At 48.5% G+C, this 27,848-nt stretch overlaps 1 protein-coding gene across 2 annotated transcripts in view; it reads right to left on the reverse strand.

The window, feature by feature from the left end:
* The window catches only part of NWD1 (NACHT and WD repeat domain containing 1), an 85,102-nt gene that overhangs the window by 34,827 nt on the left and 22,427 nt on the right, over positions 1-27,848 (reverse strand). For both annotated transcript variants that reach the window (XM_027969461.3, XM_042249716.2), the window contains exons 5-11: positions 26,469-27,741; positions 19,115-19,318; positions 16,628-16,787; positions 14,459-14,576; positions 12,998-13,156; positions 5,040-5,237; positions 1,903-2,025 (exon numbers count right to left, since the gene is read on the reverse strand). In XM_027969461.3, coding sequence (XP_027825262.2) covers positions 1,903-2,025; positions 5,040-5,237; positions 12,998-13,156; positions 14,459-14,576; positions 16,628-16,787; positions 19,115-19,318; positions 26,469-27,741 — 2,235 coding nt within the window. The remainder of the gene's footprint in view (positions 1-1,902; positions 2,026-5,039; positions 5,238-12,997; positions 13,157-14,458; positions 14,577-16,627; positions 16,788-19,114; positions 19,319-26,468; positions 27,742-27,848) is intronic.

Here is a 27,848-nt window from a genome sequence, read left to right on the forward strand (position 1 = left end):
TTTTCAGTAAATTGATTACTGAGTTTTTCTGATTATAGATGATAAGAGTTTGAAGACTTTAAAAAATGAATTAAGGTCGCCATGAGTCAGATACTGTACAGAGATTGAATCATCCTCTGGGAAAATAGCCATCCTGATGAAAATAATAAAATAAAGAGACTCCTTTGTCAATACTCTATCAGTACCTACTCCACTGCAACCCCTTAGACAAAAAGTATAAAATTAAAGTATCTAATGCTGGGAACTTTGGGGTTAGGGAGTGTTTTAATCTGTTGCAGCCTGTTTGGAAAGCAATATGATGACACTTCTCAAAACCTATAGGAATGGTCATACCTTCCAAGTCAAGAGTGCCACTCTCTGGAAATATTCAACAGAAAAAAAAAAAAAAACTACTGACCAAGAGTTAAAACAGATTCATCCCAGTATTATCCAAATAGCAGATAACTAGAAATAGCCTAAATAGCCACAAAGTGTTTAAATAATTTTAAAAATTTAATAAATTCTGAAACATGCATGATCTATTAAGATAAATGAAATTTCTTAGTGCATTTAAACATTATAAAGATGAAGACATAATGAATCAGAGTAGCATTATTCACAACAGCCCCAAACTGGGAACAGTGTAAATGTCCCTCAAGTGATGAATGGTTGAAAACCCGTTGCTCCCATACAAGGGAATACAATCCAGCAATGGAAATGAACAAACTATCTATACTCGTAATGCAAACGAACTGCAAACTCATTATGCGGACTGAAAGAAATCTGATGCAAAAGATCGCATAGTATAGGATTTCGTTTATAAGAGATGTCCAGAAATCACGAATCTACAGCCTCAGAAAGCACATCAGTGTTTGCCACGGGGCTGGAGTGCCCACTCACACTGTGTGTGTCAGTTGCTCGGTCACGCCCGACTCTTTGCGACCCCATGGACTGTAGCCCCATCAGGCCTCTCTGTCCGTGGGATTCTACTGGAGTGGGGTGCCATTCCCTTTTCCAGGGGATCTTCCTGACCCGGGGATCAAACCCAGGTCTCCTGCATTGCAGGCAGATTTTTTACCGTTTGAGGCACCGGGGAAGTGCCCACTCACAGAGGTGAGCTAAATAAGCAGCTATTGTTTGAAGCTGCTGTGTTTGGGGTGATTTTGATTCTGCATTTTCCTTTTTTGTATTCTTTTCCATTATGGTGTATCACAGGACATTGGATAGAGTTCCTATGCTATGGAATAGAATCTTGCTGTTTATCCCTTCTATGCACACACGTTTGCATCTTCTCACCCCAAATTCCCATCCGTCCCTTTCCCAATCCCCCACCCTTGGCAACCACAAGTCTGTTCTTTTGCTGAATCTGTTTCTGTTTTGTAGATTAGTTCATTTGCATCATATTTTAGATTCTGCATATGAGTGATACAATATGGAATTTGTCTTTTTCTGACTTACTTAGTGTGATCATCTCTAGGTCCATCTGTGTAGCTGAAAATGGCATTATTTCATTCTTTTTGTGGCTAATATTCATATATATTATATATCTTACATCTTTATCTATCAATCCATTGATGGTTGCTTCTAAGTCTTGGCTATTTTAAATACTGTTGCTATGGACATCTTGCAGGTATCTTTTCAAATTATAGTACAAATATATGCCCAGGTATAGGATTGCTGGATCATATGGCAACAATCTTTAGTCTTTTGAGGAACCTCCTTACTGTTCTCCACAGTGGCTGTTCTGATTTGCATTCTTGTTTGGGGTGTTTTGTTACACGGCTGTAGCTAGCTGATGCAGGAACAAAGACCACAGTTTTGACACAGAGAAGTGAATTGGTGGTAAATGGACCCTGGCAACTGACTGATCAATGTAGGACTCTAGGAGGAGCCTGATCATCAGCCCCATTTTCCAAGCCTCACCTGTGTGTCCAGGTAGGATGTGGACTGCCTGCTGTTCCTCCATGTCCCACACAGCCACCATGCCCTCCTGCGTGCCAACCAGCAGCAGCTTCTCTTCCAGGCTCCATGCCATGGCAGTGATGCCTGCAGCCACACAGAAATGAGAGCTCATGGGTCTGAGTTCTCAGCCATGAAAAACTCTCCCCACTTCGCAGATAAGGAAGCTGAGGCCCAGAGTCAGTTCCTGGTCCAAGGTCACACATCTGGAGGTGGCAGAGCTGGGATTTCAAAGCCAGCCCTGTCAAGAGGCCAGATGCAGACTCTGAGCTGCTCTGAGGCGGGAGGATGGACCAAACCACTGTTCAGTCATAAGTGTCTCTAGTTCAGCGACTCCTACCCAGGGGTGATTCTGCCCCACACGCCCAGGGCACACTGGGCGATGTCTGGAGAAATTTCTGGTCGTTACAACTGGGCTGTCGATGTGCTCAGTCACTCAATTGTGTCCGACTGTGTCCCCATGGACTGTGGCCCACCAGGCTCCTCTGTCCATGGGATTCTCCAGGCAAGAATACTGGGGTGGGTTGCCATGCCCTTTCCCAGGGGAATCTTCCCCACCCATGGGTCAAACCCACGTCTCTCATGTCTCCTGTATGGGCAGGCGGGTTCTTTACTGCTGAGCCACCGGGAAAGCCAAGGTGGTGGGGGAGGTGTTAAAGTCAGACCCAGTCCAGGTCTGAGAATCCAGGATCGTGTCTCCACCTCACTGGGACAGGATATGAGGAGGTGGGATTTTCCTTTTCTTTCCTTCCTTTTTTTTCTTTTTAAATTTGTGATCACTCACGAACTGTGTCACCTTGGAAACGTGAACTCAAACTTTTCATCTTAAAAACGAAGAAACTGGGAATTCCTTGGGGGCCCAGTGGTTAGGACTCCACACTTTCATTGCCGAGGATGCGGGTTCAATCCCTGGTTAGGAAACGAAGATCCTCCAAGCCACATGGTACGTCCATAAACAAATAAAAGCGAAGAAACTGAAGCCCGGAGTGAGTAGGAAGTTTCTCAACCTGAACGTGTCATGTGTGTGTGTGTGTGTGTGTGTGTGTGTGTTAAATTACTTCAGTTGTGTGCGACTCTTTGCGACCCTGTGGACTATAGCCCACCAGGCTTCTCTGTCCGTGGGATTCTCCAGGCAAGAATACTGGAGTGGATTGCCATGCCCTCCTCCAGGGGATCTTCCTGGCCCAGGGATGGAACCCACGTTTCTTATGTCCCTGCGCTGGCAGGCAGAGTCTTTACCACTAGCGCCACCTGGCAACAGGACCAGAGCTCACGCAACTGGCACAGTGGGTCTGAAACACAAAACATTTTCCTACCGAGATGAGAAAAACCAAAATCACTTCTGAGTTGTGACTGCCTTTCCCTATGCTTTGACAGACCTCACCAATCAATCCCCACACTCTGTGATCTGCCCCGCCCCCTACAGGAGCCATTCTATTGATATCATGCTTCTTTTAGTAATAAAATCCACAGCCCACAGGTTTTGTTGAGTATTTGGTTACCCAGACTAAGACCTTATTTCCCAGGCTCCCTTATAGTCAAAGATGGCCATGTTCTCACCAGTGAAACAGGAGCAAAAAGTGGCAAGTTCTGCTTCAGGCTGTGTCCTTGAAGGGAAGGGGACTGCCATCTACTTCTTCCCTCTTCCCCCTGGCTGGAATGCCACTGTGATGGCAGGGGCTGGAGCAGCCATTTTGGGCCATTAAATGGAAACCTCACATTGAAAATGGCAGAGCAGCAAGTTTGGAAAGGTCTGAGCCCCTGACAACCTGGAGACACCATATTACCTTCATTTATGCATGGACCGTTGCGTCTGAGAGAAAGGAAGCTCTTTTTTATTTCAGCCATTGCTATGTTGGCTTTTGTTACAGCGTCAGAGTCAGTATCATGATAAATGCACATTCTTTCCTGTTAGATTCAGTCTTACAATCCTTCTCAACACAGTATTCTAGCAGCTCTCCCTAAATCACTTTTTTTCCATGCATTGTATCAAGTGTCTCTTAGAATTTCTGTTTTCGAAGCTCTGTGCCTTGAGAATGTAGCTTTCCCTACAAGACTCTGTGGCACAGAAAAGGCACAAGTTATAATGTCTGGTATTTGAACAACAAGCTACTTGTATTAGTAGCCTCGTGATTAACGTGAGACTGTGGGTTAGGCAGACAAAGGGATGGATGAGCGGTGGTGGGCTGGTGGGTAAGTGGACGGATAGACGACTGGCTGGGTGAGTGGATTAGTGAATGGATGGGTATTAGAAGGGCAGATGAATCTGATAGATGGGCGGGTGAGCTGATGAATGGCTGAGTGTCTGGATGGGAGGAGGGGTATTTGAGCAAATAGAAGGTGGCAATCTGGGGAAAATGGAAGGTAAGTGGTGTGGATAGAATGGTGACAGGAAGGATGACTCCTGGAAACACGGATAACCGATGGCGGGTGGGTGGGTGGGTGTGTGGGTGGGTGGATGGTGGGAAAGGAAGAAGGAAGAAGGGAGGAAGGATGGAAGGACATACAGATGGACGGATGAGAGGGAGGAGGGGTGGATGGAGGGAGGGAGGGATGGAGGGAAAGACAGGTGGATAGCTGACTGGTTGGAAGGAAGGGAGGGAGGGAGGGGGGTTGGACGGATGAAAAGGCAGACAGATGGAAGGAAGAGAGGGATGCTGCGTGGATGGATGGAAAGGTGGGTGACAAACGGAGGGAGAGGACGAAATCCACTCCTCCTCTGACATTCTGCTGTCCCGTGGAGAACCTAAAAGTCCCACCAGCCTCTCCGGGGCCAGTCAGGAGCCAGGCTCTAGTTTCCAAACTTGCTAGCTTGAGGCTGTAAAATCACAGACGCTGTGGTAAGATGGGCACCGAACTCTTAGTGACGAGACCCCAGAGGCAGTCAGCATCCACTTGCTCTGGGCTCAGTAGCAGTATTTACACTAGCCGTCTACAGTCCCTGGGCGACAGATGGAGTCAAGTCAGCATGAGACAGCAGGGCCAGGCCCAGCTGGCACCCTTGGGGCTTCCCAACCAGCAGAGGGGAGCCCCAGAGAGCAGCCTGAAATACCTGCATCCCCTGCCCCCAGACGGACAGGGACTGCGCTGGGGAGACCCACCTTTGTGACAGCCGGTGAGGGTTGCCCGCAGGGGCCCTCCAGGCGGAGGGAGGAATCCTCCGAGGGGCACCAGCACAGGCTGTGGGCACATCCGGAGCCAGCTCTGTGCCTGTTGGCACAGCTGTCCCACCAGCCCGGGATGTGAAGTGGTGAAGAAATGGAGTCTGGCCAGGAGTTCTGTGCACAGGACGCTTCTCTCTGCAACAGAGGGGACGCTTGTTGAGAGGAGGGGCACTGCTGCCCCAGCTGGAGCCCTCCCCGCTTCTGCCTCCTTTTCTGTTCTCTCCACCCACTCGCCCCTACTTCAAGTGCCCCAGGAGGATCCCCACCTCACACCCTAGACCTTGGGTTTCCTGGGAACAAAGACAATGCCTGTCTTGCTCATGGCTGTGTTCTGAATCCCAAGTGTGTTAGTCACTCAGTCGTGTCCTGCTCTTTGTGACCCCATGGACTGTAGCCCACCAGGCTCCTCTGTCCTTGGAATTCTCCAAGCAAGAACCCTGGAGTGGGTAGTCATTCCCTTCCCCAGGGAATCTTCCTGACCCGGGGATTGAACCCCGGTCTCCTACATTGCAGGCAGATTCTTTACCGTCTGAGCCAACAGGGAAACCCAGGCACCCAGCCAGTGTGTAGGATCATTTCACCAACAGTTCGTAGTTACCGAGTGGGTTAGTGTCCTGTGGCTGCTGTAAACAAGAGAACTTTGGGGGGCTTCAAACAACAGAACCTTCTTCTCTCACAGTTCTGGGGGCCAGAAGTCTGAAATCAAGGTGTGGCCAAGGCTGTGCTCCCTCCAGAGGTTTTGGGGGAGCATCCTTCCCCGCCTCTTTCAGATTCTGGGGGCTCCAGGCATCTTTGGCTTGTGGCCACATCACTTCAACTTCCTTTTTTTATTATTTAAAATATTTATTTCTTTATTTTGGCTGCACTGGGTCTTGGTTGCTGTGGGCTTTCTCTAGTTGCAGCAAACAGGGGCGACTCTTCCCTGCGGTGTGCAGGCTTCTCATCGTGGTGGTTCTCTTGTCGCGGAGCACCGTCTCCGGGTGCCAGGGCTACAGAAGTTGCGGTTCGTGAGGTTAGCTGCTCTGTGGCACGTGGGATCTTCCCGGACCAGGGACTGAACGCATGTGCCCTGCGTTGGCAGGAGGATTCTTATCCACTGTACTACCAGGGAAGTCCTCAATTTCTCTTTTTTTATTTTTAATTTTTTTATGCAATTTAAAAAGGTTACATTCTGTTTACACTTATCACAAGATATTAGCTATATTACCCATGTTGTACAATACATCCTTGTAGACTATCTTACTCCCCCACGCCTATTTTGCCCCGTCCATTCCCTCGAGGCCTTCCCTAGTGGCTCAGCTGGTAAAGAATCCATGAGCAATGCAGGAGATCTGTGTTTGATCCCTGGGTTGGGAGGATCCCATAGAGAAGGAAGCAGCTTCTGGAGAACACCACTCCAGTATTCTGGCCGGGAGAATTCCATGGACTGTATAGCCAATGGGGTCGCAAAGAGTCAGACACGGCTGAGTGACTTTCACGTCACCATTCCCTCGCCCACTGGTAACCACTAGCTTATTCTTGTGAGTATGCTTCTTTTTTATTATATTCACTAGTTGGTTCTATTTGTTAGCTTCCACGTATGTGATATACAGTATTTGTCTTTCCCTGTCTGGTTTATTTCATTTAGCACAATCCCCTATAAGTCCATCCATGGTGCTGCAAATGGCAAATTTTCATTCTTTTTTATGACTGAGTACTAGTCCATTGAATACATGCAGCAAATATTCTTTATTCATTTATCTGTCCACGGACATCTTAGGTTTCCTTCATATCTGGGCAACTGCTAATAATGCTGCTATGCTCATGGGGGCTCACGTATCTCTCAGTGTTTTCGTTTGTGTTGTTTACCCTGGAATGGAATTACTGGCTCATAAAGAATAGCAAGGAGAGATAAGAAAGCCTTCCTTAGCGATCAATGCAAAGAAATAGAGGAAAACAACAGAATGGAAAAGACTAGAGATATCTTCAAGAAAATTAGAGATACCAAGGGAACATTTCATACAAAGATGGGCTCGATAAAGGACAGAAATGGTATGGACCTAACAGAAGCAGAAGATATTAAGAAGAGGTGGCAAGAATACACAGAAGAGCTATACAAAAAGATCTTCACCACCCAGATAATCACGATGGTGTGATCACTCACCTAGAGCCAGACATCCTGGAATGTGAAGTCAAGTGGGCCTTAGAAAGCATCACTATGAACAAAGCTAGAGGAGGTGATGGAATTCCAGTTGAGCTATTTTAAATCCTGGAAGATGATGCTGTGAAAGTGCTGCACTCAATATGCCAGCAAGTTTGGAAAACTCAGCAGTGGCCACAGGACTGGAAAAGGTCAGTTTTCATTCCAATCCCAAAGAAAGGCAATGCCAAAGAATGCTCAAACTACTGCACAATTGCACTCATCTCACATGCTAGTAAAGTAATGCTCAAAATTCTCCAAGCCAGGCTTCAGCAATACGTGAACCGTGAACTTCCAGATGTTCAATCTGGTTTTAGAAAAGGCAGAGGAACCAGAGATCAAATTGCCAACATCTGCTGGATCATGGAAAAGCAAGAGGGTTCCAGAAAAATATCTACTTTTGCTTTATTGACTATGCCAAAGCCTTTGACTCTGTGAATCACAATCAACTGTGGAAAATTCTGAAACAGATGGGAATACCAGACCACCTGACCTGTCTCTTGAGAAACCTGTATGCAGGTCAGGAAGCAACAGTTAGAACTGGACATGGAACAACAGACTGGATCCAAATAGGAAAAGGAGTACATCAAGGCTGTATATTGTCACCCTGCTTATTTAACTTCTATGCAGAGTACATCATGAGAAACGCTGGACTGGAAGAAGCACAGGCTGAAATCAAGATTGCCGGGAGAAATATCAATAACCTCAGATACGCAGATGACACCACCCTTATGGCAGAAAGTGAAGAGGAACTAAAAGCCTCTTGATGAAAGTGAAAGAGGAGAGTGAAAAAGTTGGCTTAAAGCTCAACATTCAGAAAACAAAGATCATGGCATCCGGTCCCATCACTTCATGGGAAATAGATGAGGAAACAGTGGAAGCAGTGTCAGACTTAATTTTGGGGGGGCTCCAAAATCACTGCAGATGGTGATTGCAGCCATGAAATTAAGACGCTTACTCCTTGGAAGAAAAGTTATGACCAACCTAGATAGCATATTCAAAAGCAGAGACATTACTTTGTCAACAAATGTCCATCTAGTCAAGGCTATGGTTTTTCCAGTGGTCACGTATGGATGTGAGAGTTGGACTGTGAAGAAAGCTGAGCGCCGAAGAATTGATGCTTTTGAACTGTGGTGTTGGAGAAGACTCTTGAGAGTCCCTTGGACTGCAAGGAGATCCAGCTAGTCCATCCTAAAAGAGATCAGTTCTGGGTGTTCTTTGGAAAGACTGATGCTAAAGCTCCAATACTTTGGCCACCTCATGAAAAGAGCTGACTCATTTGAAAAGACCCTGATGATGGGAAAGATTGAGGGCGGGAGGAGAAGGGGATGCCAAGGATGAGATGGTTGGATGGCATCACCAACTCAACGGACATGGGTTTGGGTGGACTCTGGGAGTTGGTGATGGACAGGGAGGCCTGGCGTGCTGCAGTTCATGGGGTCGCAAAGAGTCAGACACGACTGAGCGACTGAGCTGGACTGAACTAGCGGTCTAGTGGTTAAGAATGTTCAATGAACAGGACAGAACATAGGTTCCATCTCTGGTTGGGGAACTCAGATCTCACATGCCTCAAAGCAGTTCAGCCCTTGTACCACAACTACTGAACTCTCGCGCTCTAGAGCCCATAGACCACAACTAGAGAGCCTGTGTGTGGCAGCTACTGAGACTGCACGCCAGTTAGAGAGCCTGTGTACAGCAACTGAGACCTGATGCAGCTAAATAAATAAATATATATTTTAAAAGTAACTACATCTTGGGGAGGGGGCAGTTTAGATGTATCATCACTATCAGCCCAAGTGTATAATGCGGAAAACTGAGGCATGGTGAGGTTCAGAAGCAGCAACCCACTTGTGCATTCTTGCCTGGAGAATTCCCAAGGACAGAGGAGCCTGGCGGCCTACAGCCCATGGGGTTGCAAAAGAGCTGGACATGACTGAGCAACTTAGCACACACGCAGGAGGTTCAGCAGCTTACACCAGGTCACACGAACTGTGGGGCCTGGGGCATGGTGGCCATGCCCTGTGCCTGGGTTTGCTGGTGGGTGGAATGGGGTGAGGCCAGGGATAGGCGAAAGTGTCCCACTCACCATGGGTGTAGCAGTTAAAGTGGTGCTAACAAACTTAACTGTCAAGAGAAAAACTATTTTAATGCAATATTTTTTTTAAGAAAATCAAAAGCATGCCCCCAGGTCCATGATGAACAAAATATCAGTCTTTCAAATTAAAACAAACAGGAATGGCACCACACCAAGTCATCCTGGAGCCGGAGGCACCGGGGGAAATCCATTAATAGGACTGGTTTCTAGGAGCTTGCTGGAAAGCACTGAAATGTCCTGAGAGGGCACGGTTGCTCAGCTGCACCATCTGGTGGCAACATGTCTCTCTACACCTTCTCCTTGTGCTGGGCAGCCACAGGTTGTCAGTCAAGGAGCGCTGCAAAGAACATACTATGATTTGGGCTTTGAAATCTTTTCCTAAACTGGCCCAAGGGTATTTTCCTGGAAAATCACTCCCTTTGAGGTATAAAACATCTGGTGAGCATAAATGCAAGAAGAAGGCAAAAGTGTCATCCACTTGGGTGGGGTCCTAGATACCACCTTAGCGCTATTCAACATTTTGCAGATGACGAAAGCAGAGGCTCGGGGCAGAAGTGGCCCCTCCAAGGCCTTTCAGGTCAACAACATCAGTGCTGTCACCTGACAGTAAAAGGATCCTCAGAAGGCACCATGGGGACAGGCTCTGCATGAATTGACTTGCAAACTGTTCCCAGAAGCCCTAGAGGGGAGGGTTCACCAACATCCCCCATTTTGCAGATGGGGAAACTGAAGGCTGCAAGGCAAGGGGAGGGGTGAGAGTAAGGGAGGGGATGAGGTAGTAAGGGACGTGAAGGTCACGCTGCCAGTAAACGCCAGAACCCAGATTTAAATCAACGTGGCGGGACCAAGATCCATGTACTTGGCCTGATCTATGCGATGAGGTGGACATTTGGCAGGGAGCAGGGACAGACAGACTCTTACCTGGAGAATCCCAAGGACAGAGGAGCCTGGCGGGCTACAGCCTATAGGGGTGCAAAGAGTCAGACATGACTGAAGCAACTTAGCATAGCATAGAGGCAGATAGAGGATGCAAAAGAAACCCAGAGAAAATAATAACTAAAGAGTTAAGATATGTGGGCGTAGCATGTAGCAATGGAATATGCAGGGTGTGAGGGGCCAGGGGTGTCCAGCCTCAGTAGGCTTCTCAGACAAGCAACAGTTGTCAGGTATGAATGAAGCATGGAAGGAATATGGGAATTAAGCATCCTTATAAATCACTTGTAAAAACCCTCAAATCAAAACCAACTGGGAAGGGAAATCCCTGGTGGTCCAGTGGTTAGGACTTGGCGCTTTCAGTGTGAGGGCCAAGGTATCCGTGGTTGGGGAACCAAGATCCCACAAACTATGCAGTGTGGCCAGACGAAAACAAACAAAAAATCCAGTTGGGAAATGCATGATCAAAACCATCATGGGGACTTCCCTGGTGGTCCAGGGGTTAAGAATCCTGCTTGCAATGCACAGGACCGGACTCAGGTTCGATCCCTGGTTGTGGACATAAGATCCCACGTGCCATGAGGCAGCTGAGCCCGTGTGCCACAACTACTGAGCCCGTGCGATGCACCTAGAGAGAAGCCCTCGAGCCACAGCAGAGATCCTGAATGCCACAGCTAAGACCGAATGCAGCAGGCGAAAGGAAAAAACACATCCCGGCCACTTCACACACAATAGGATGGCTATTTTTTTTTAAATCAGAAAATAACAAGTGTTGTAGAGGATATAGGGAAACTAGCACCTTTATGTGCTGTTGGTAGGAAGGTAAAATGGTACAGCCAGTATGGGAAGAGATCTGGCAGTTCCTCAGAAATTAAACACAAAATTACCACGTGACTGAGCAATTCCACATCCAGGTATCTATCCAAAAGAACCGAAAGCAGGGTTTCGTGAAGATATTTGTATCCCCATCGTCACAGCAATGACAGAGGATGAGATGGTTGGATGACATCACTGACTCGATGGACACGAGTCTGAGCAAACTCCAGGAGATGGGGATGGACAGGGAAGCCTGGCGTGCTACAGTCCATGGGATCGCAAAGTTGGACCAGACTGAGTGACTGAACTGAACTGAACACAATGGAAGACCAGAGACGCAGGTTGGATCCCTAGGTCAGGAAGATCCCCTGGAGGAGGGCATGGCAATCCACTCCAGCATTCTTGCCTGGAGAATCCCATGGACAGAGGAGGCTGGCAGGCTACAGTCCACAGGGTCACAAAGAGTGAGACACAGCCGAAGTGACTTAGCACGCACGCACACACAATGGAACATTACTCAGCCTTAAAAAGGAAGGATATCCTGGCATGGATGAACTGAGGACTTTATGTTAAGTGAAATAAGTCAGTCACAAAAAGGAAAATTATCGCGTGAGTCCAATTACATGGGGTCCCTAGAATGGTCAAATTCCTAGAGACGGAAAGTAGAAGGGGGAGTGCCAGGGGCTTAGGGAGGGGGAAAAAGGAGCGAGTGTTTCATGAGGACGGAGGTTCGGTGTTAGAGGACGCACAAGTTATGAAGACAAATGGGGTTGATCGTCGTGCAACGGTGTGTGAATGGACTTACTGCTGCTGACCTGGACAATCAAAATGGCTCATTTTATGTTACGGGCATTTCACCACAGTTTTAAAAAATACAAACAAACAAAATTCCGTCCTGGACAGAGTATCACCTGAGGACACAGGGATCCTTCAAACTCCAGGCCACAGCGGGGCCAAACCCTGCTCAACACCTGTCCCTGAGAGCTAGGAATGGCTTTTGTAAAACCACTGATGTCTTTAAACTGATACGTGTAATTAGTGGGACGACAGAAAATGCCGACTTTGAACCCCAACTGAGCCCTGAATGTTCTCTGCCTGATCAAGACTTCCCCTGCTTTCTCATGAGTAGACCTAACTTACAAAAAGCTGTGCTCGGTTACTATCATTCTGAGTTTCATCCACTAAAAAAAAAAAAAATTGGTGGGAATGTTTTCTTCCTTGTTATATTAAGTGTCGTGGGCTTTCCAGGTGGCGCTAGTGGTAAAGAACCTGCAGGTTCGATCCCTGGGTCCGGAAGATCCCCTGGAGTAGGAAACGGCTACCCACTCCAGTATCCTTGCCTGGGAAATCCCATAGACAGAGGAGCCTGGTGGGTTACAGTCTATGGGGTTGCAAAGAGTCAGATACGACTGAACACTATCTGTCTATACTAAGCATCAACATAATTTCCTTCATTTTGCCTAAAATATTTCCTATGTGTCCCTTTCTAGAATAAGATGCTGGAGGAATTCCTTGGCAGCCCAGTGGTTAGGACTCTGTGATCTCACCGCTGAGGGCCTGGATTTGATCCCTGGTCTGGGAACTAAGATCCCACAGGCTGCATGGCAAGGCCAAAACAATAAAAATAAACTTAAAATTTTTTTTAAATAAAATAAATTGCTGGGCTGAGGTAAGAAGAAGGGCTCTGCCTTGGTAGTTTTTACTCCTAAACTCTCCCAGATTCAATTCAAAGTTCTAGAAGCTGGAGCTAGGAGAAAACCCTCAGCTATAACAGGAAAGGTGTGTGAGTGGCTCAGTGAGGAGACTGGGCTTCTAGAGGTCGGTGCAGAGTGGACCACACCTCCCCCATCCCGCCGTCTCCGCACCACTCACCCATGCCTCGGAGCTCCACTGCCGGGCGGCACAGCTGGAGAGCTTCCCGGACCAGGCTGACCTCAGGACAGTCCATGTGCGGGGCACACAGGTCAAAGTCTTCCAGCAGACCCTCGATGCCCCCAGAGAGGCCCCGGCAGCAAATCCAGGTCATGCTGCCTGTGGGCAGAAGGGGGCGCTGTGGGGGCCTGCGGCCTCTTCCAGCGCATCCTGGGAGGTGGGGTCTCACCTCCTCGTTTCTCTGAGGTTCTCACTCTCAGCCTCACTGACATTTGGGGCTGGGTCGTATTCTGTGGCGGGGCCATCAGGTCGGGAGTGGAGAGCAGTGTCCCTGGTCTCCACCCACTAGATGCCAGTGACGCCTCCCGAGTGACGACAGTCGGAAGCATGCATATTGTCAAGTGTCCCTTGGGAAGCAGAGTCATCCCTGGTTGAGAATGACAGGAATGAAGACACGGATGGATGGATGGGGAGAGAGGGAGACGGGTGGATAAACAGAAAGATGGATGGACGGATAGATGATGGACAGACAGATAGACAGCCATAGATGGTAGATGGTCGGGTAGATCCCCTGGAGTAGGAAATGGCAACCTGCTCCAGTATTCCTGCCTGGAAAATTCCATGAACAGAGGAGCCTGTTGGGCTATAATCCATGGTGCTGCAAAGAGTCAGACACACCTGAGCACTGAGCACACACACACACACACACACACGCACACACACACAGATAGTACATTGATAGGCAAATAGATAGATGGATGGATAGATAGAAATAAAGATGATAGATATATAAATGGTAGAGAGATAGAAATTTAGGTAGGTTGGTAGGTAGATAGATAGTTATGATAGATACTAGATAGATAAATATAAAGATGATAAATACAGATGGTAGAAGGAGATACACGTTTGATGAGATTTTATATTTATATAAATAACAGACATGCTAGATATGGCAGATTATAGATAGATGCAGACAGATAGGCGGGGAAGGCAATGGCAACCCACTCCAGCGTTCTTGCCTGGAGAATCCCAGGGATGGGGGAGCGTGGTGGGCTGCCGTCTATGGGGTCGCAGAGTCAGACACGACTGAGCGACTTAGCAGCAGCAGCAGCAGATAGATAGGTGATAGATACTAGATGGACAGCCATATATGGTAGATAAATAGAGATGGTAGGTGATGGATTGACAGATAGGTAGACAGGGTCTCTCTCATTCTAAGGCAGTTTCTCATCCTCTGTGCTATCAACTAGCCCTAGATGCCAGCTGCAACCAAAATATCTCCAGACATCGCCTTGGTGTGTGTGTATCTCGGGGCAGTGATGGTGCAGAACCGCCCCTGGTGAGAACTTGTGCCTTAAAAGGAGCCAGCGATTCTAACCTTCACCCTTCCACCTTGTCAGGCTCCGGAAAGTGGGAGCACCTGAGAGTCAGGGACCCACGCAAGCCCCTCCGAGACCTTACCCAGCACCTCCTGCTTCAGCTCCTCTATACGGCCCGCATGGACTAAGTGGTAGGGTAACTCCTTCAGCTTCCTCAGGTTTGCAACCGTGTCGGAGAACCACAGGGGCTGAGGGGCCACCTGCAGGGGAGGAGAGAGCTGGCAGCCAGGCCACTGAGACACAGTCTCATTCATTCACCCCACAAACATGGGCCAGGCCGGGTATCAGGTGACGCTGGAGGGACAGTGACATGATATCAGATGGGGACACCCACACATACCCACACACAGGCTGGGCTGGGACAGGAGGGGTCTGGGGCTCCAGGAATCCAAGGGGCATTGAAACTGGGTCTCACAGGGTAAGTAGGAGCCTGTCTGGCAAAATGCATTGGAAATGATGGTGTTTCAGAGCAAGGGAGCATCGTGTGCAAAGGCCTAGTGGTGGGAGAGAGCAGGATCAGAGTTTGGGAAGGCTGAATTATAAGACAGAGTGAAGGATCGTGGTTGGGCTGAGACTAGGGAGGTTGTCGATAGTAGATCACAAAAGCACTGAACATCAGGCTGGCGAGATTGGACTGAAGACAGAGGGCCAGTCATGGGAGGTATTAGAGGGGAGACATGATCAGACCGGATGGTCAGAGGCATTGCTGGGGAAGACGACTGGAGCGGGAGGTCCTGAGGCTATGAGACCAGGCAGGGGGCAAGCCACATCCTAAAGCGATGAGGCTGAGCCTGCAGGAGTTCTGGGCACACAGGAGAGTATCTGTGAGAAACCAGAGAGGAGAAAGAATCAGGCCGGGCCCTGCCTCTGGCCTGCCTGTCCAGGAGGGAAAATGCAAAAGAAAAGTCCAACTATAATAAAAGACTTGAAAGTGTATTCCCTAGTCACTGTGCTATGCTTAGGGGAAATGTTAACAGCAGGGGAATCTGAGAGTGTCCACGGGAACTCTTACACGCGTGGCGACTAGTCTGTGAATCTAAAATGACTTTGAAACTGAAAGCTTCTTTTAAAAAGTCTGAGTTCTGGACTTTCCTGGTGATCCAAGGGTTAAGAATCCGCCTGCCCATTCAGGGAACACGGGTTCAGTCCCTGGTCCGGGAAGATCCCACGCGCAGAGGAGCAGCTGAGCTCAAGCGCTGCAACTCCCGAAGCCCGTACGCCTAGAGCCCGTGCCACGCAACTAGAGAAAGACCGCTTGCAGCAACGAAGGCTCAGCGCAGACGAGAAAGAAAGAAATACCCAGTCTGAGCTCTGCCTCGGAGTGAGGGGAGTGAGGGGCACATGGAGTAAAGAACAAATAGTCAAGGGAATTCCCTGGCAGTCCAGTGGTTGGCACTCTGCGCTCCCACTGCAGGGGACCTTGGTTTGGGAACTAGATCCCACAAGCTGCGTTGGCATGGCAAAAAGAAGAAGAAGAAGAAGTAAGCAAAAGAAAGGAAATTATGGAAGGCTTACTGAAGGAAGCCATTTGAGCTGGGCCTCGAGGTATTTGAAAGGCAAAAAAAAAAAAAAAAAGAGGTGGCAGCTTGTAAGCTAAGGACCCAAGTCTTAGAGCTCCTGAGTACAAAAGAAAGACTGGGGGGAAATACGTGAATAGTGACTGGAAGTCTGGGAGCAGCTCTTCAGAGCGGGGACTTCTGGGTCTAGCTTTTATTTTACTGTTTGATTCTGTGTTCTCCAACAATTACGCACTACTCCCCTAGGTGGGAAATGAAATAAGCGTTATTTTTAAAATGAGTAACACTTTGGGAGAACCAATGACTGAAAATTGAATTGTATGAGGGGATTCACAAGTAAAATATCAAACCCCCCCCCACTCTCATACACACACACACACACACACACACACACACACACACACCAAGGAGGAAACTGGTGTGTCTCAGGATGAATCAGAGCATAAGGAATTAAATTCTGGGATGCCGCAAGGCATGACTTTGGAGACAAGCTTTTAAACGCTGTGATTTTGTTCTCTCATCTGGAAAGTTAGTGGAGCATAAATTCCTCATCTGCTGCTCCCCACCCTTCAGATAATGTTTGGGGACTTTCTGTCCTTTGTGAGAAAAGAAGGAAAGGAGGCAGAGTGTGTCTGGGGTGGAAATAAGGAATGGTAGGGGGCACGTGGCCCCAGCTTTGCAGCACAGAAGTGCAGAGGCTGAGAGTGGGGAGCAGGGGCCCCTGGACACCTCACCTTGCGGTCCAGGTTCAGGGGTTTTCCCACGAGTGGCAGGGTGATGAGTTTCTTGATGCCCTGGCTCCAGGCCCCTGAGAAGAAGTCGGCCAAGACTCCGTGACTCTTGGCTTTCTCAGGCCCAGACAGGTAGAGCTCTCGGACCACCTCGGCCAGCTGTCTGCAGAGAGGAGACATGGGCTGATGGGCCTGGGTGGGCTCAGAGGTGGTGACTGGCCACCACTTCCAGGAAGTGGTTCCCAAGCGCCAGTCCATCCGAAACTCCTTCTAGATGCTTGCTGGCTCAGCTGACCACCTGAGCTACTTGTCACCTACCATTTATCTCTAAATCAGCCCATCTTACTTTTTCTTTAAGTAATTTTACTTTAAAAAGGAATATTTGATAAACAACCTACTGCATAGCACAGGGAATTGTATCTTATAATAATCCATAATAGAATAGAATCTGAAAAAGAATATATATAAAAATATACTGATATGTATAAATATATTAATATTTAAGTATAAATAATATATAATAATATATAAGATAATTTTTATATAAGTACTAATTTATACATATATAACACATATATAATATATGATAATATGTATATATCTGAATCACTTTGCTGTATTCTTGAAACTAACACAAAACTGTGAATTAACTATGGTGGCGGTTTAGTTGCTAAGTCATGTCTGACTCTCGGGAACCCCTGGACTATAACCCTCCAGACTCTGTCCATGGGATTTTTCCAATTTAAAATTGGAAAATGTGGATTCCTCAATAATTAAACATAAAGCAAGTTACTGTATGATCCAGAAATTTCACTCCAGAGTATATACCCCCCAAAGAATGGAAAAGCAGGCGTTCAAATAAAAACTTGTGCGTGCCTATTCACAGCAGCTCTAGTCACAGTCACCAAAAGGTGGAGACAAGCACGTGTCCGTCAACTAATGAGCGAATGAACAAAACGTGACCCGTGCCTGCAGGGGAATGTCATTCAGCCGTAACAGGGAATGAAGCATTAACGCATGCTGTAACATGGACAGACCATGGAAACGTCACGCTGAGTGAGATAAGCCAGGCGCAAGAGGCCACACTGCATGCGACTGCATCCATACGAAATGTCCACAACAGGCGCATCCATAGAGACGGAAAGCAGGCGCGTGGCTGCCAGGGCCTGGGGGAGCAGGGCCTGGGGAGTGGCTGCTGACGGGGGTGGGGTACCTTTTAGGGCAGTGGGAATGTTCTGGAAGTAGACAGAGGTGATAGTTGCACAGCATGTGAAGATGCTAAATGCGCTCAACTGTTCGCTTTCAAATGATGGATTTCATGTGAATTTCTCCTCGATTTAAAGAAGCAGTTCACTGCGGGAGCTCCCTGGTAGTCCAACGGTTAGGGCTCTGCAATTTCACTGCCGAGGGCTCAAATTCAATTCCTGGTCAGGGAGCTGGGAGCCCACAAGACGTGCGGTGTGCAGTCAGAATGGCAGCGATCCAAAAGTCTATAAGCAATAAATGCTGGAGAGGGTGTGGAGAAAAGGGAGCCCTCCTACACTGTTGGTGGGAATGCAAACCAGTACAGCCACTATGGAGAACAATGTGGAGATTCCTTAAAAAACTGGAACTAGAACTGCCTATGACCCAGCAATCCCACTGCTGGGCATACACACTGAGGAAACCAGAATTGAAAGAGACACATGTACCCCAGTGTTCATCGCAGCACTGTTTATAATAGCCAGAACATGGAAGCCACCTAGATGTCCATCAGCAGATGAATGGATAAGAAAGCTGTGGTACATATACACAATGGAGTATTACTCAGCCATTAAAAAGAATACATTTGAATCAGTTCTAATGAGGAGGATGAAACTGGAGCCAATTATACAGAGTGAAGTAAGCCAGAAAGAAAAACACCAATACAGTACACTAACACATATATATGGAATTTAGGAAGATGGCAATGACGACCCTGTATGCAAGACAGCAAAAGAGACACAGATGTTTAGAAAGGACTTTTGGACTCTGAGGGAGAGGGAGAGGGTGGGATGATTTGGGAGAATGGCATTGAAACATGTATACTATCATGTAAGAAATGAATTGCCAGTCTAGGTTCGATACAGGATACAGGATGCTTGGGGCTGGTGAACAGGGATGATCCAGAGAGATGATATGGGGTGGGAGGTGGGAGGGGGGTTCAGGATGGGGAACTCATGTACACCCGTGGTGGATTCATGTCAATGTATGGCAAAACCAATACAGTATTGTAAAGCAAAATAAAGTAAAAAAAAAAAAAAAAAAGATGTGTGATGTGACTAATAATGATAACAAACAAGTTAGCTGTGTTAGAGCTCACGGTGGGGAGACCCTTGCATGCTGTGCTAAGTAGACTTTATTTCCTGGGAACGGGGAGTGAAGAAGGATCTGAAACAAAGAGGAACCCGATCAGGGAGTCCTTGGTCTTGGAGTCCCACCCAGACAGTGTCACCAACCCGCTCAACTCACCTGTGGGCAATGGCCAGAAGGGTGAAGCCGTCCACCGGCCGCCTGGCCAAGCAGTTACCCAGATCTCGACGAAGCCTCACCCACAGCAGGGGCGGGAAGCGCAGAAGCTGTTTGCTGGGTGGGGTCCAGTCTTGGTACACGCTCTGCAGGACCTCATCATCCAAGGACAGGACATCCTTTAGCTCCGCCTCTGAGAGCCCATGCCTACGGAAAGGAGGGACGGACGTGGGAGCACACCTGTGTCCCCTGCATTTGGAGAAGGCAGACGCTGAGGGAGGGACAGATGTGACCAGCTCTATGGCACCCTGCCCATCACCGAAGGGTTCACCATGGAGATCGGTGTTTGGGCAGTGCCCACGGTTAGCTGGTACTCATGCCTGGTTCTAGCTGTACCCATCAAGTAAGACATTTCCTGATCTTTCCTTCCTTCTCACACCTACAGAACCCTGAACCATCCCTCCCCCAATCTCAGATGAGTCAAGTAGCACAGGAAGAGAAGTAACATCGGAAAATAATGCATAAACCACCCCCATGTGTTTTTGCCTGAAAAAGGAAGTGGCTTTAAACACGATAAGCATCGGACTGGAATGGACTTCATGATACCTGCAAGCATTTGCCTGGAGAAACTAAGGCACTTGTCCACAAATTTCCTCTGGCTTAGAGAACAAGCAGAGTTCATTTCAAAGCAGATGAGAGAGGGAGGCTGGCTTCTGCTTACAAGGAATACAAACACCTTGTGTGTGTGTGTGTTCAATTCCCTGATATTGATTAGTCTTGGCAAAACTCTATTAGTCTTTGCCCTGCTTCATTCCACGTTCCAAGCCCAAATTTGCCTGTTACTCCAGGTGTTTCTTGACTTCCTACTTTTGCATTCCAATTCCCTATAATGAAAAGGACATCTTTTGGGGGTGTTAGTTCTAAAAGGTCTTGTAGGTCTTCATAAAACCATTCAACTTCAGCTTCTTCAGTGTTACTGGTTGGGGCATAGACTTGGATAACTGTGATATTGAATGGTTTGCCTTGGAGACGAACATAGATCATTCTGTTGTTTTTGAGATTGCATCTAAGTACTGCATTTTGGACTCTTTTGTTGACCATGATGGCTACTCCATTTAAAATGCACTGGTCATAGCAAACACCCTCTTCCAACAACACAAGAGAAGACTCTACACATGGACATCACCAGATGGTCAACACTGAAATCAGATTGATTATATTCTTTGCAGCCAAAGATGGAGAAGCTCTATACAGTCAACAAAAACAAGACCAGGAGCTGACTGTGGCTCAGATCATGAACTCCTTATTACCAAATTCAGACCCAAATTGAAGAAAGTAGGGAAAACCACTAGACCATTCAGGTAAGACCTAAATCAAATCCCTTATGATCATACAGTGGAAATAAGAAATAGATTTCAGGGCCTAGATCTGATAGATAGAGTGCCTGATGAACTATGGAATGAGGTTCGTGACATTGTACAGGAGACAGGGATCAAGACCATCCCCATGGAAAAGAAATGCAAAAAAGCAAAATGGCTGTCTGGGGAGGCCTTACAAATAGCTGTGCAAAGAAGAGAGGCAAAAAGCAAAGGAGAAAAGGAAAGATATAAGCATCTGAATGCAGAGTTCCAAAGAATAGCAAGAAGAGATAAGAAAGCCTTCTTCAGTGATCAGTGCAAAGAAATAGAGGAAAACAACAGAATGGGAAAGACTAGAGATCTCTTCAAGAAAATTAGAGATACCAAGGGAACATTTCATGCAAAGATGGGCTCGATAAAGGACAGAAATAGTATGGACCTAACAGAAGCAGAAGATATTAAGAAGAGGTGGCAAGAATACACAGAAGAACTGTACAAAAAAGATCTTCACGACCCAGATAATCATGATGATGTGATCACTAATCTAGAGCCAGACATCCTGGAATGTGAAGTCAAGTGGGCCTTAGAAAGCATCGCTACAAACAAAACTAGCGGAGGTGATGGAACTCCAGTTGAGCTGTTTCAAATCCTGAAAGATTATGCTGTGAAAGAGCTGCACTCAATATGCCACAAATTTGGAAAACTCAACAGTGGTCACAGGACTGGAAAAGGTCAGTTTTCATTCCAATTCCAAAGAAAGGCAATGCAAAAGAATGCTCAAACTACTGCACAATTGCACTCATCTCACATGCTAGTAAAGTAATGCTCAAAATTCTCCAAGCCAGGCTTCAGCAATATGTGAACTGTGAACTTCCAGATGTTCAAGCTGGATTTAGAAAAGGCAGAGGAACCAGAGATCAAATTGCCAACATCTGCTGGATCATGGAAAAAGCAAGAGAGTTCCAGAAAAATATCTATTTCTGCTTTATTGACTATGCCAAAGCCTTTGACTGTGTGGATCACAATAAACTGTGGAAAATTCTTCAAGAGATGGGAATACCAGACCACCTGGCCTGCCTCTTGAGAAACCTACATGCAGGTCATGAAGCAACAGTAAGAACTGGACATGGAACAACAGACTGGTTCCAAATAGGAAAAGGAGTACGTCAAGGCTGTATATTGTCACCCTGCTTATTTAACTTCTATGCAGAGGACATTATGAGAAATGCTGGGCTGGAAGAAACACAAGCTGGAATCAAGATTGCCGGGAGAAATAGCAATAACCTCAGATATGCAGATGACACCACCCTTATGGCAGAAAGTGAAGAGGAGCTAAAAAGCCTCTTGATGAAAGTGAAAGAGTAGAGTGAAAAAGTTGGCTTAAAGCTCAACATTCAAAAAACAAAGATCCTGGCATCTAGTCCCATCACTTCATGGAAAATAGAAGGGGAAACAGTGTCAGACTTTATTTTTGGGGCTCCAAAATCACTGCAGATGGTGATTGCAGCCGTGAAATTAAAAGACGCTCACTCCTTGGAAGAAAAGTTATGACCAACCTAGATAGCATATTCAAAAGCAGAGATGTTACTTTGCCGACTAAGGTCCATCTAGTCAAGGCTATGGTTTTTCCTGTGGTCATGTATGGATGTGAGAGTTGGACTGTGAAGAAGGCTGAGCGCCGAAGAATTGATGCTTTTGAACTGTGGTGTTGGAGAAGACTCTTGAGAGTCCCTTGGCCTGCAAGGAGATCCAACCAGTCCATTCTGAAGGAGATCAGCCCTGGGATTTCTTTGGAAGGAATGATGCTAAAGCTGAAACTCCAGTACTTTGGCCACCTCATGTGAAGAGCTGACTCATTGGAAGAGACTATGATGCTGGGAGGGATTGGGGGCAGGAGGAGAAGGGGACGACCGAGGATGAGATGGCTGGATGGCATCATGGACTCGATGGACGTGAGTTGAGTGAACTCCAGGAGATGGTGATGGACAGGGAGGCCTGGCGTGCTGCAATTCATGGGGTCGCAAAGAGTCGGACACAACTGAGCGACTGAACTGAACTGAACTGATTGATTAGTCTTCATTTTGCTGGAAACATATCCCACATTCTTTACACATGCAGAATGCCTGCTCACTTGGAATTTTCTGTTGTCCAACGAGGTAGGTGTTATCAGTATTCTCTGAGATCTCCTCCACGAGATCATCTCATCTTTAATAGTCACAGCTGAGTCACTGGCGGTGTTCACCAGTTTCCCCATTGGAGTAGCCAGCCCGTCTCCCTAATCTGCTTTTCTCCTCTTGACAGGTCTTTCCAAACCAATATTTCTGGGAGCCACAACACGAGGGTTTACATGGGGTGGTCCAGTGTTTCCTCAAACATTTCCTCTTTCAGAATAGAATCTTCTGGGGTTTCCCTGGCAGTCCAGTAGTGAAGATTCTGCTTCCAATGCAGGGGGCACAGCTTTGATCCCTGGTCGGGGAACTACGATGCCACATACCTTGAAAGTGAAAGGGAAGGTGGCTCAGTCATGTCTGACTCTTTGCGACCCCATGGACTATACATACAGTCCATGGTATTCTCCAGGCCAGAATACTAGAGTGGGTAGCCTTCCCCTTCTCCAGGGGATTTTCCTGACCCAGGGATCGAACCCAGGTCTCCCACATTGCAGGCGATTCTTTACCAGCTGAGCCACAAGGGAAGCCCAAGAGTACTGGAGTGGGTAGCCTATCCCTTCTCCAGCGGATCTTCCCGACCCAGGAATTGAACTGGGATCTCCTGTATTGCAGGCAGATTCTTTACCAACTGAGCTATGAGGGGAGCCACATACCTCGAGGTGCAGCCATAAGGAAAAAAAAAAGAATAAAATCTTCTTTCTCAATCTTCAGTATACTCTCGAAACAAACCAGGCTTAGAGTCTCTCTTTGTGGTTTCAGGCACAATGAATGGCTTGTCCACCAGATCAAAAAAAAATGGGACATCCTAAGAGGCTTTCAACCTGGATATCCAAGGGAGCACAGCCCCACACTTCTCTGGCATCACACCCCTGCACGGGGCCCTCTGGGTAGGGACCAGGCCAGTCCATTCATCCTCAGAGAAGCAGAGGGCTGCATCCCGGAAGGCCACTGACATCAGTAAAGCGTGGGCACTTTTGCTTAACCCCTGTTTATGGAGTGTCATCTCTGTGCTGCCCCCTGGAGGACAGAGAGCTAGAGCCCCACGTAGCTGATCTAGCACAGAGAGCCACATAGAAAATAACCGGGAAAAATAGAAACAGTAACACCAGTTGCTAGGAAGAAGATAAGCCAACTCACAGGAAGGAGAGAGACAAGGTAAGTGGCAGGAGAGAGAGATGGTTCTCGGAGCACGTGAGTCCCTCTGATAAGGTGCCCTCAAGAGCTGGAATTGTGTGGGAGGGGGCCTTCTTCCGTTTGTCAGATGGGGAAACTGAGGTTTGTGTATTCATGGTCCTGGATGGCCAGGGGGAGAGGAATTCAGTTCCATCCCTGCTCTTGAAGATGTTGTGTCTCATCAAGTCTAGAGCCATGATGTCCAGTATAGTCGTCACCAGCCACACAGTCATTGAAAGTTAAAAATTAATGAAGTTTCAAATCTGGTTTCTGGGATGGATAAGCTGGCTTTCAAGTGTTTATTTGCCACACGTAGCTCGTGGTTACCACTGTGGACAATGAGATAGAGCGTTGCCCTCATTGCCAATATTCTATTGGACGGTGCTAGAGCTGTGCATTGGGGGATATGCCTAAGGTCACAGCCGAACCACTAGGTTAAGAGCCCTTCTCCATCCCCAAAGACATCCCCTTGACAATGTGGACCCAGGCGGTGCTAGTGGTAAAGAACCCTCCTGGCGATGCAGCGGCTCCCCATCACGAGACCTGCCTTTCCTGCACTGCAGACAAGCTCTGTGTGTGAGGTCACACCACTCTGCATGTGGTGCTGGCTGAGGGACCTTGGCCAGTGATGTCTATTTGCAAGTATAATCTCATTATTTCTTTCAGCAGCCATATACAACGGACACTCAGCAACCCACTCTGTACAGAGGTGTTTGAAAAGGCCAGAACGCATGCCTAACAGAGTTTCTCAGCCTCCCACTGTGATGCTAAGGATCAGATCCTCTAGGATGCTAGGAGAACTCCTAGCCTCCAACCACTAGTTGTCAGCAGCATGCTAGACAGATGAGAGGTGACGTGCTGAGCCCAGGGACTGTAGCCCACCAGGCTCCTCTATCCATGGCATTCTCCAACCAGGCATACTGGAGTGGGTTGCCATTCCCTTCTCCAGGGGATCTTCCCAACCCAGGGATCGAACGCGCATCTCTTACACCTGCTGCATCGCCAGGAGGGCTCTTTACCACGAGCACCGCCTGGGAAGCCCCGGCAGATGATGGACAGATCCGTGTTGCTGTAGCTGTTCAGTCACTAAGCCATCTCTTTGCAACTCTTTGCAGGCCTGTGCACTGCAGCACGCCAGGCCTCCCCGTCCCTAACCATCTCCCGAAGTTCACCCACGTCCGTGTCCATTGCATCGGTGATGCTACATAGACAGATACATAGACAGATAGAAGGAAAGAGAGATAACCTAGACAAATGTGTGGAGACGGAAAGCAGATTCATGGCCGCCAGGGACTGGGAGAGGAGGATGAGGAGTGACTGCCGACGGGGACAGGGTCTCCCTCGCGGGGTGAGGAACCATTCCTCATGGTTATCGGTAGCACGACACTGTGGATGTACTGAGTGCTGCCAAACTGGAGACTTCAAAAGGGTGAACTTTGTGGTATGAATGATACTGGGTTGAAAAGTGTTCCTCAAAATTCATGCCCATGGGGACCCTGTGAATAGGACCTTATTTGACACCAGTCTTTGGAGAAGTGGTCAAGATGAGGTCCCACTGAGACAGGCTGGGACCTGGGACCTGGGGCCCTCTGCGGCGGTGCTTGCACCTGGACAAACGTCTCCTCAAACAACAGAATAAAAACAAACTATAAGGAACTGAAAACAGCTTCATGCATGCACCACTGGGGAAATTATGGATAAGACAGAAAAAGCAAAAACTCAACTGCCGCTTCGGAAGAGCTGGGAGCAAAAGCAGGGTGTTTCACAGGCCCCCTGCCTACCACACCACCAGAGGGGTGGACAAACCACCTAAGCTACCCCTTCAGCCCGACAGCTGACCTTCATCCAAATAAGGAACCAGCTCACTGGGAGCAAGCAAGCAAAGGAGATTGTCGTTTGTTCTCCCTCCCCCCTGCTGCAGCAATTCATGCGTGCTAAATTGCTTTAGTTGTGTCCGATTCTTTGCAACCCCGTGGACTATAACCCACCAGGCTCTTCTGTCCATGGGATTTCCCAGGCAAGAATATTGGAGTGGATTGTCATGCCCTCCTCCAGGGGGTCTTCCTGACCCAGGGATCGAACCCATGTCTCTTGCCTCTCCTGCATTGGCAGGCAAGTTCTTTACCACCAGCACCACCTGGAAAGCCTGAGCTCACAGCAGAAGCACCAGTAAAGCCTTGCCTGGATTTCTTGTCTGGCCTCTGATCAATTTCTATCTATTGCGAAGGCCAAGAACCCCGGTCAGTAACAATACTGGACAAGGCCAAGAACCCCGGTCAGTAACAATACTGGACAGGAGTAGACCCTAAGCCAATGAGTGATGTCCTTCCAAGAAAAGAGGGAAATTCAGACAGAGAGACACACAGGGAGGAGGCTGCAAGATGACAGAGGTGGAGACTGGAGTGATGCTTCTAGAAGCCCAGGCACGCTGAGCATGGCCAGCAGCGCCGGAAACGAAGGAGAATGCCCAGAACAGAGTCTCCTCCAGAGCCTCCAGGAGTGTGGCTCTGCTGACACCTCGATTTCAGACTCTGGCCCTCAGAACTGTGAGAGAATAGACTTCCATTGTTCTAAGGCACCCAGGTTGTTGTGGCAGCCCTTGGAGAAGAATGCACGCGTACAGTTCAAAACAGAGTGAACCCAGCAGAGACTCACCGGGAAGACACAATGTAGCCCAGCACGCGGGCCACCAGGAGCCGCCCGTGTGTCTGCTCCAGGCGGGCACACAGCTGTTGCATCGCCTCCTTAGCAGTGGAGGCCAGTGGGGCTGGCACAGTGAAGGAGGCCCACTTCCGGGCCTCCTCGAAAGCCAGCCTCAGCCGCCCTGGGTGTCCACACTCTGGGAGGCTGGCCCAGAGCATGTCCCTCTGCACCTGACTCAGTGTCCTCCTCGAGGCGGCCAGCAGGAGCTGGATCATCTCTTGCCCTTGGTTTCCAGAGAGGGGTTTCACCTCCCAGTAAGCCCCTTGGTCCGTGAGCACCTGCCGCATGGTGTCTAAAGCCCCCCGCTGTCCAGAGCAGGCCGAGACGATGAGGTGGACCCTTGGAGGACATTTGGGAGGCAGCCAGGGGATCCTCCTAGCACAGTGGACAGAGTCCACCTCATCCACCGAATCCAGCAGGATCACAAGGGACTCAAAGTTTCGGCTGGAGACGGTGTGGAGGAGGATGTGGAAAAACTGGACCAGCCTGGTGTGGGCCTCTAGGACCTGGGCAGGGGGCAGGGGCAGCCCATAGGCCAGGCACACCTGGAAGCAGATGCTCTGGAGCAGGCCTCGGGCCTCAGAGCTCATCTGAGATGTCCCCAGAAGCCGCAGAATGGTTACTGTCTTGCGGCCGAGCAGCCCCGACATCTGCTCAGCCAGCTTGCACATCAGAGCCGTCTTTCCGATGCCTGCGGGTCCAAAAAGCACCAGGGGTGGGTGGGGGCGGCCATCACTCTGTCGCAGTCGCTGCCCCAGCTGGGTCAGGAGCTCCTGGCGTCCACAGAAGGTCCGGTTGACCTCGGCACTGAGTCCCAGGTGGTGGCGGATCTCCTGGTAGAGCCACGCCAACTCCTGCCTGCCTGCCTCCAGCTCCCGGAGGCACTCAAGAACCTGATGGTTGGCCCTGGCCACAAACTGCTCCCCCAGCTCCTTCAGGTATCGGGCATGAGCCTTGTTTTTGGGGTTCACCAGGTCTCGGCTCCACGCTAGGTGGTGGGCCTTGAGAACTCCAGGCTGCCGGTCAGCAATGCGCCCCTTGAGGTTGCTGAGAAGGTTCTGGGCATCCGTGTCCAGGCAACCATCTGCAAGACGGTCCACCATTTTGAGGGCACAGTCTTCCAGGATGTGTTTATTGAGGCCTTGGATATCTCTCAGGAAGACTGTTGCCCCGTGATCCCCAACCGTTGAGCTCAGCAGGGCCCGTTCTATTTCCCACTCGATGACTGCAAAAGTAGAAGAGGGTAGAAGCATTATGTCATCAGCTGGCTCAAATGGGGACACTTGGGAGACATATTCCAGGAACAAGAACACTGGAATTCAGGCTTAATGT

The sequence above is a fragment of the Ovis aries genome, chromosome 5 (genome assembly GCF_016772045.2).
Source record: "Ovis aries strain OAR_USU_Benz2616 breed Rambouillet chromosome 5, ARS-UI_Ramb_v3.0, whole genome shotgun sequence".
NCBI lineage: Eukaryota > Metazoa > Chordata > Mammalia > Artiodactyla > Bovidae > Ovis > Ovis aries.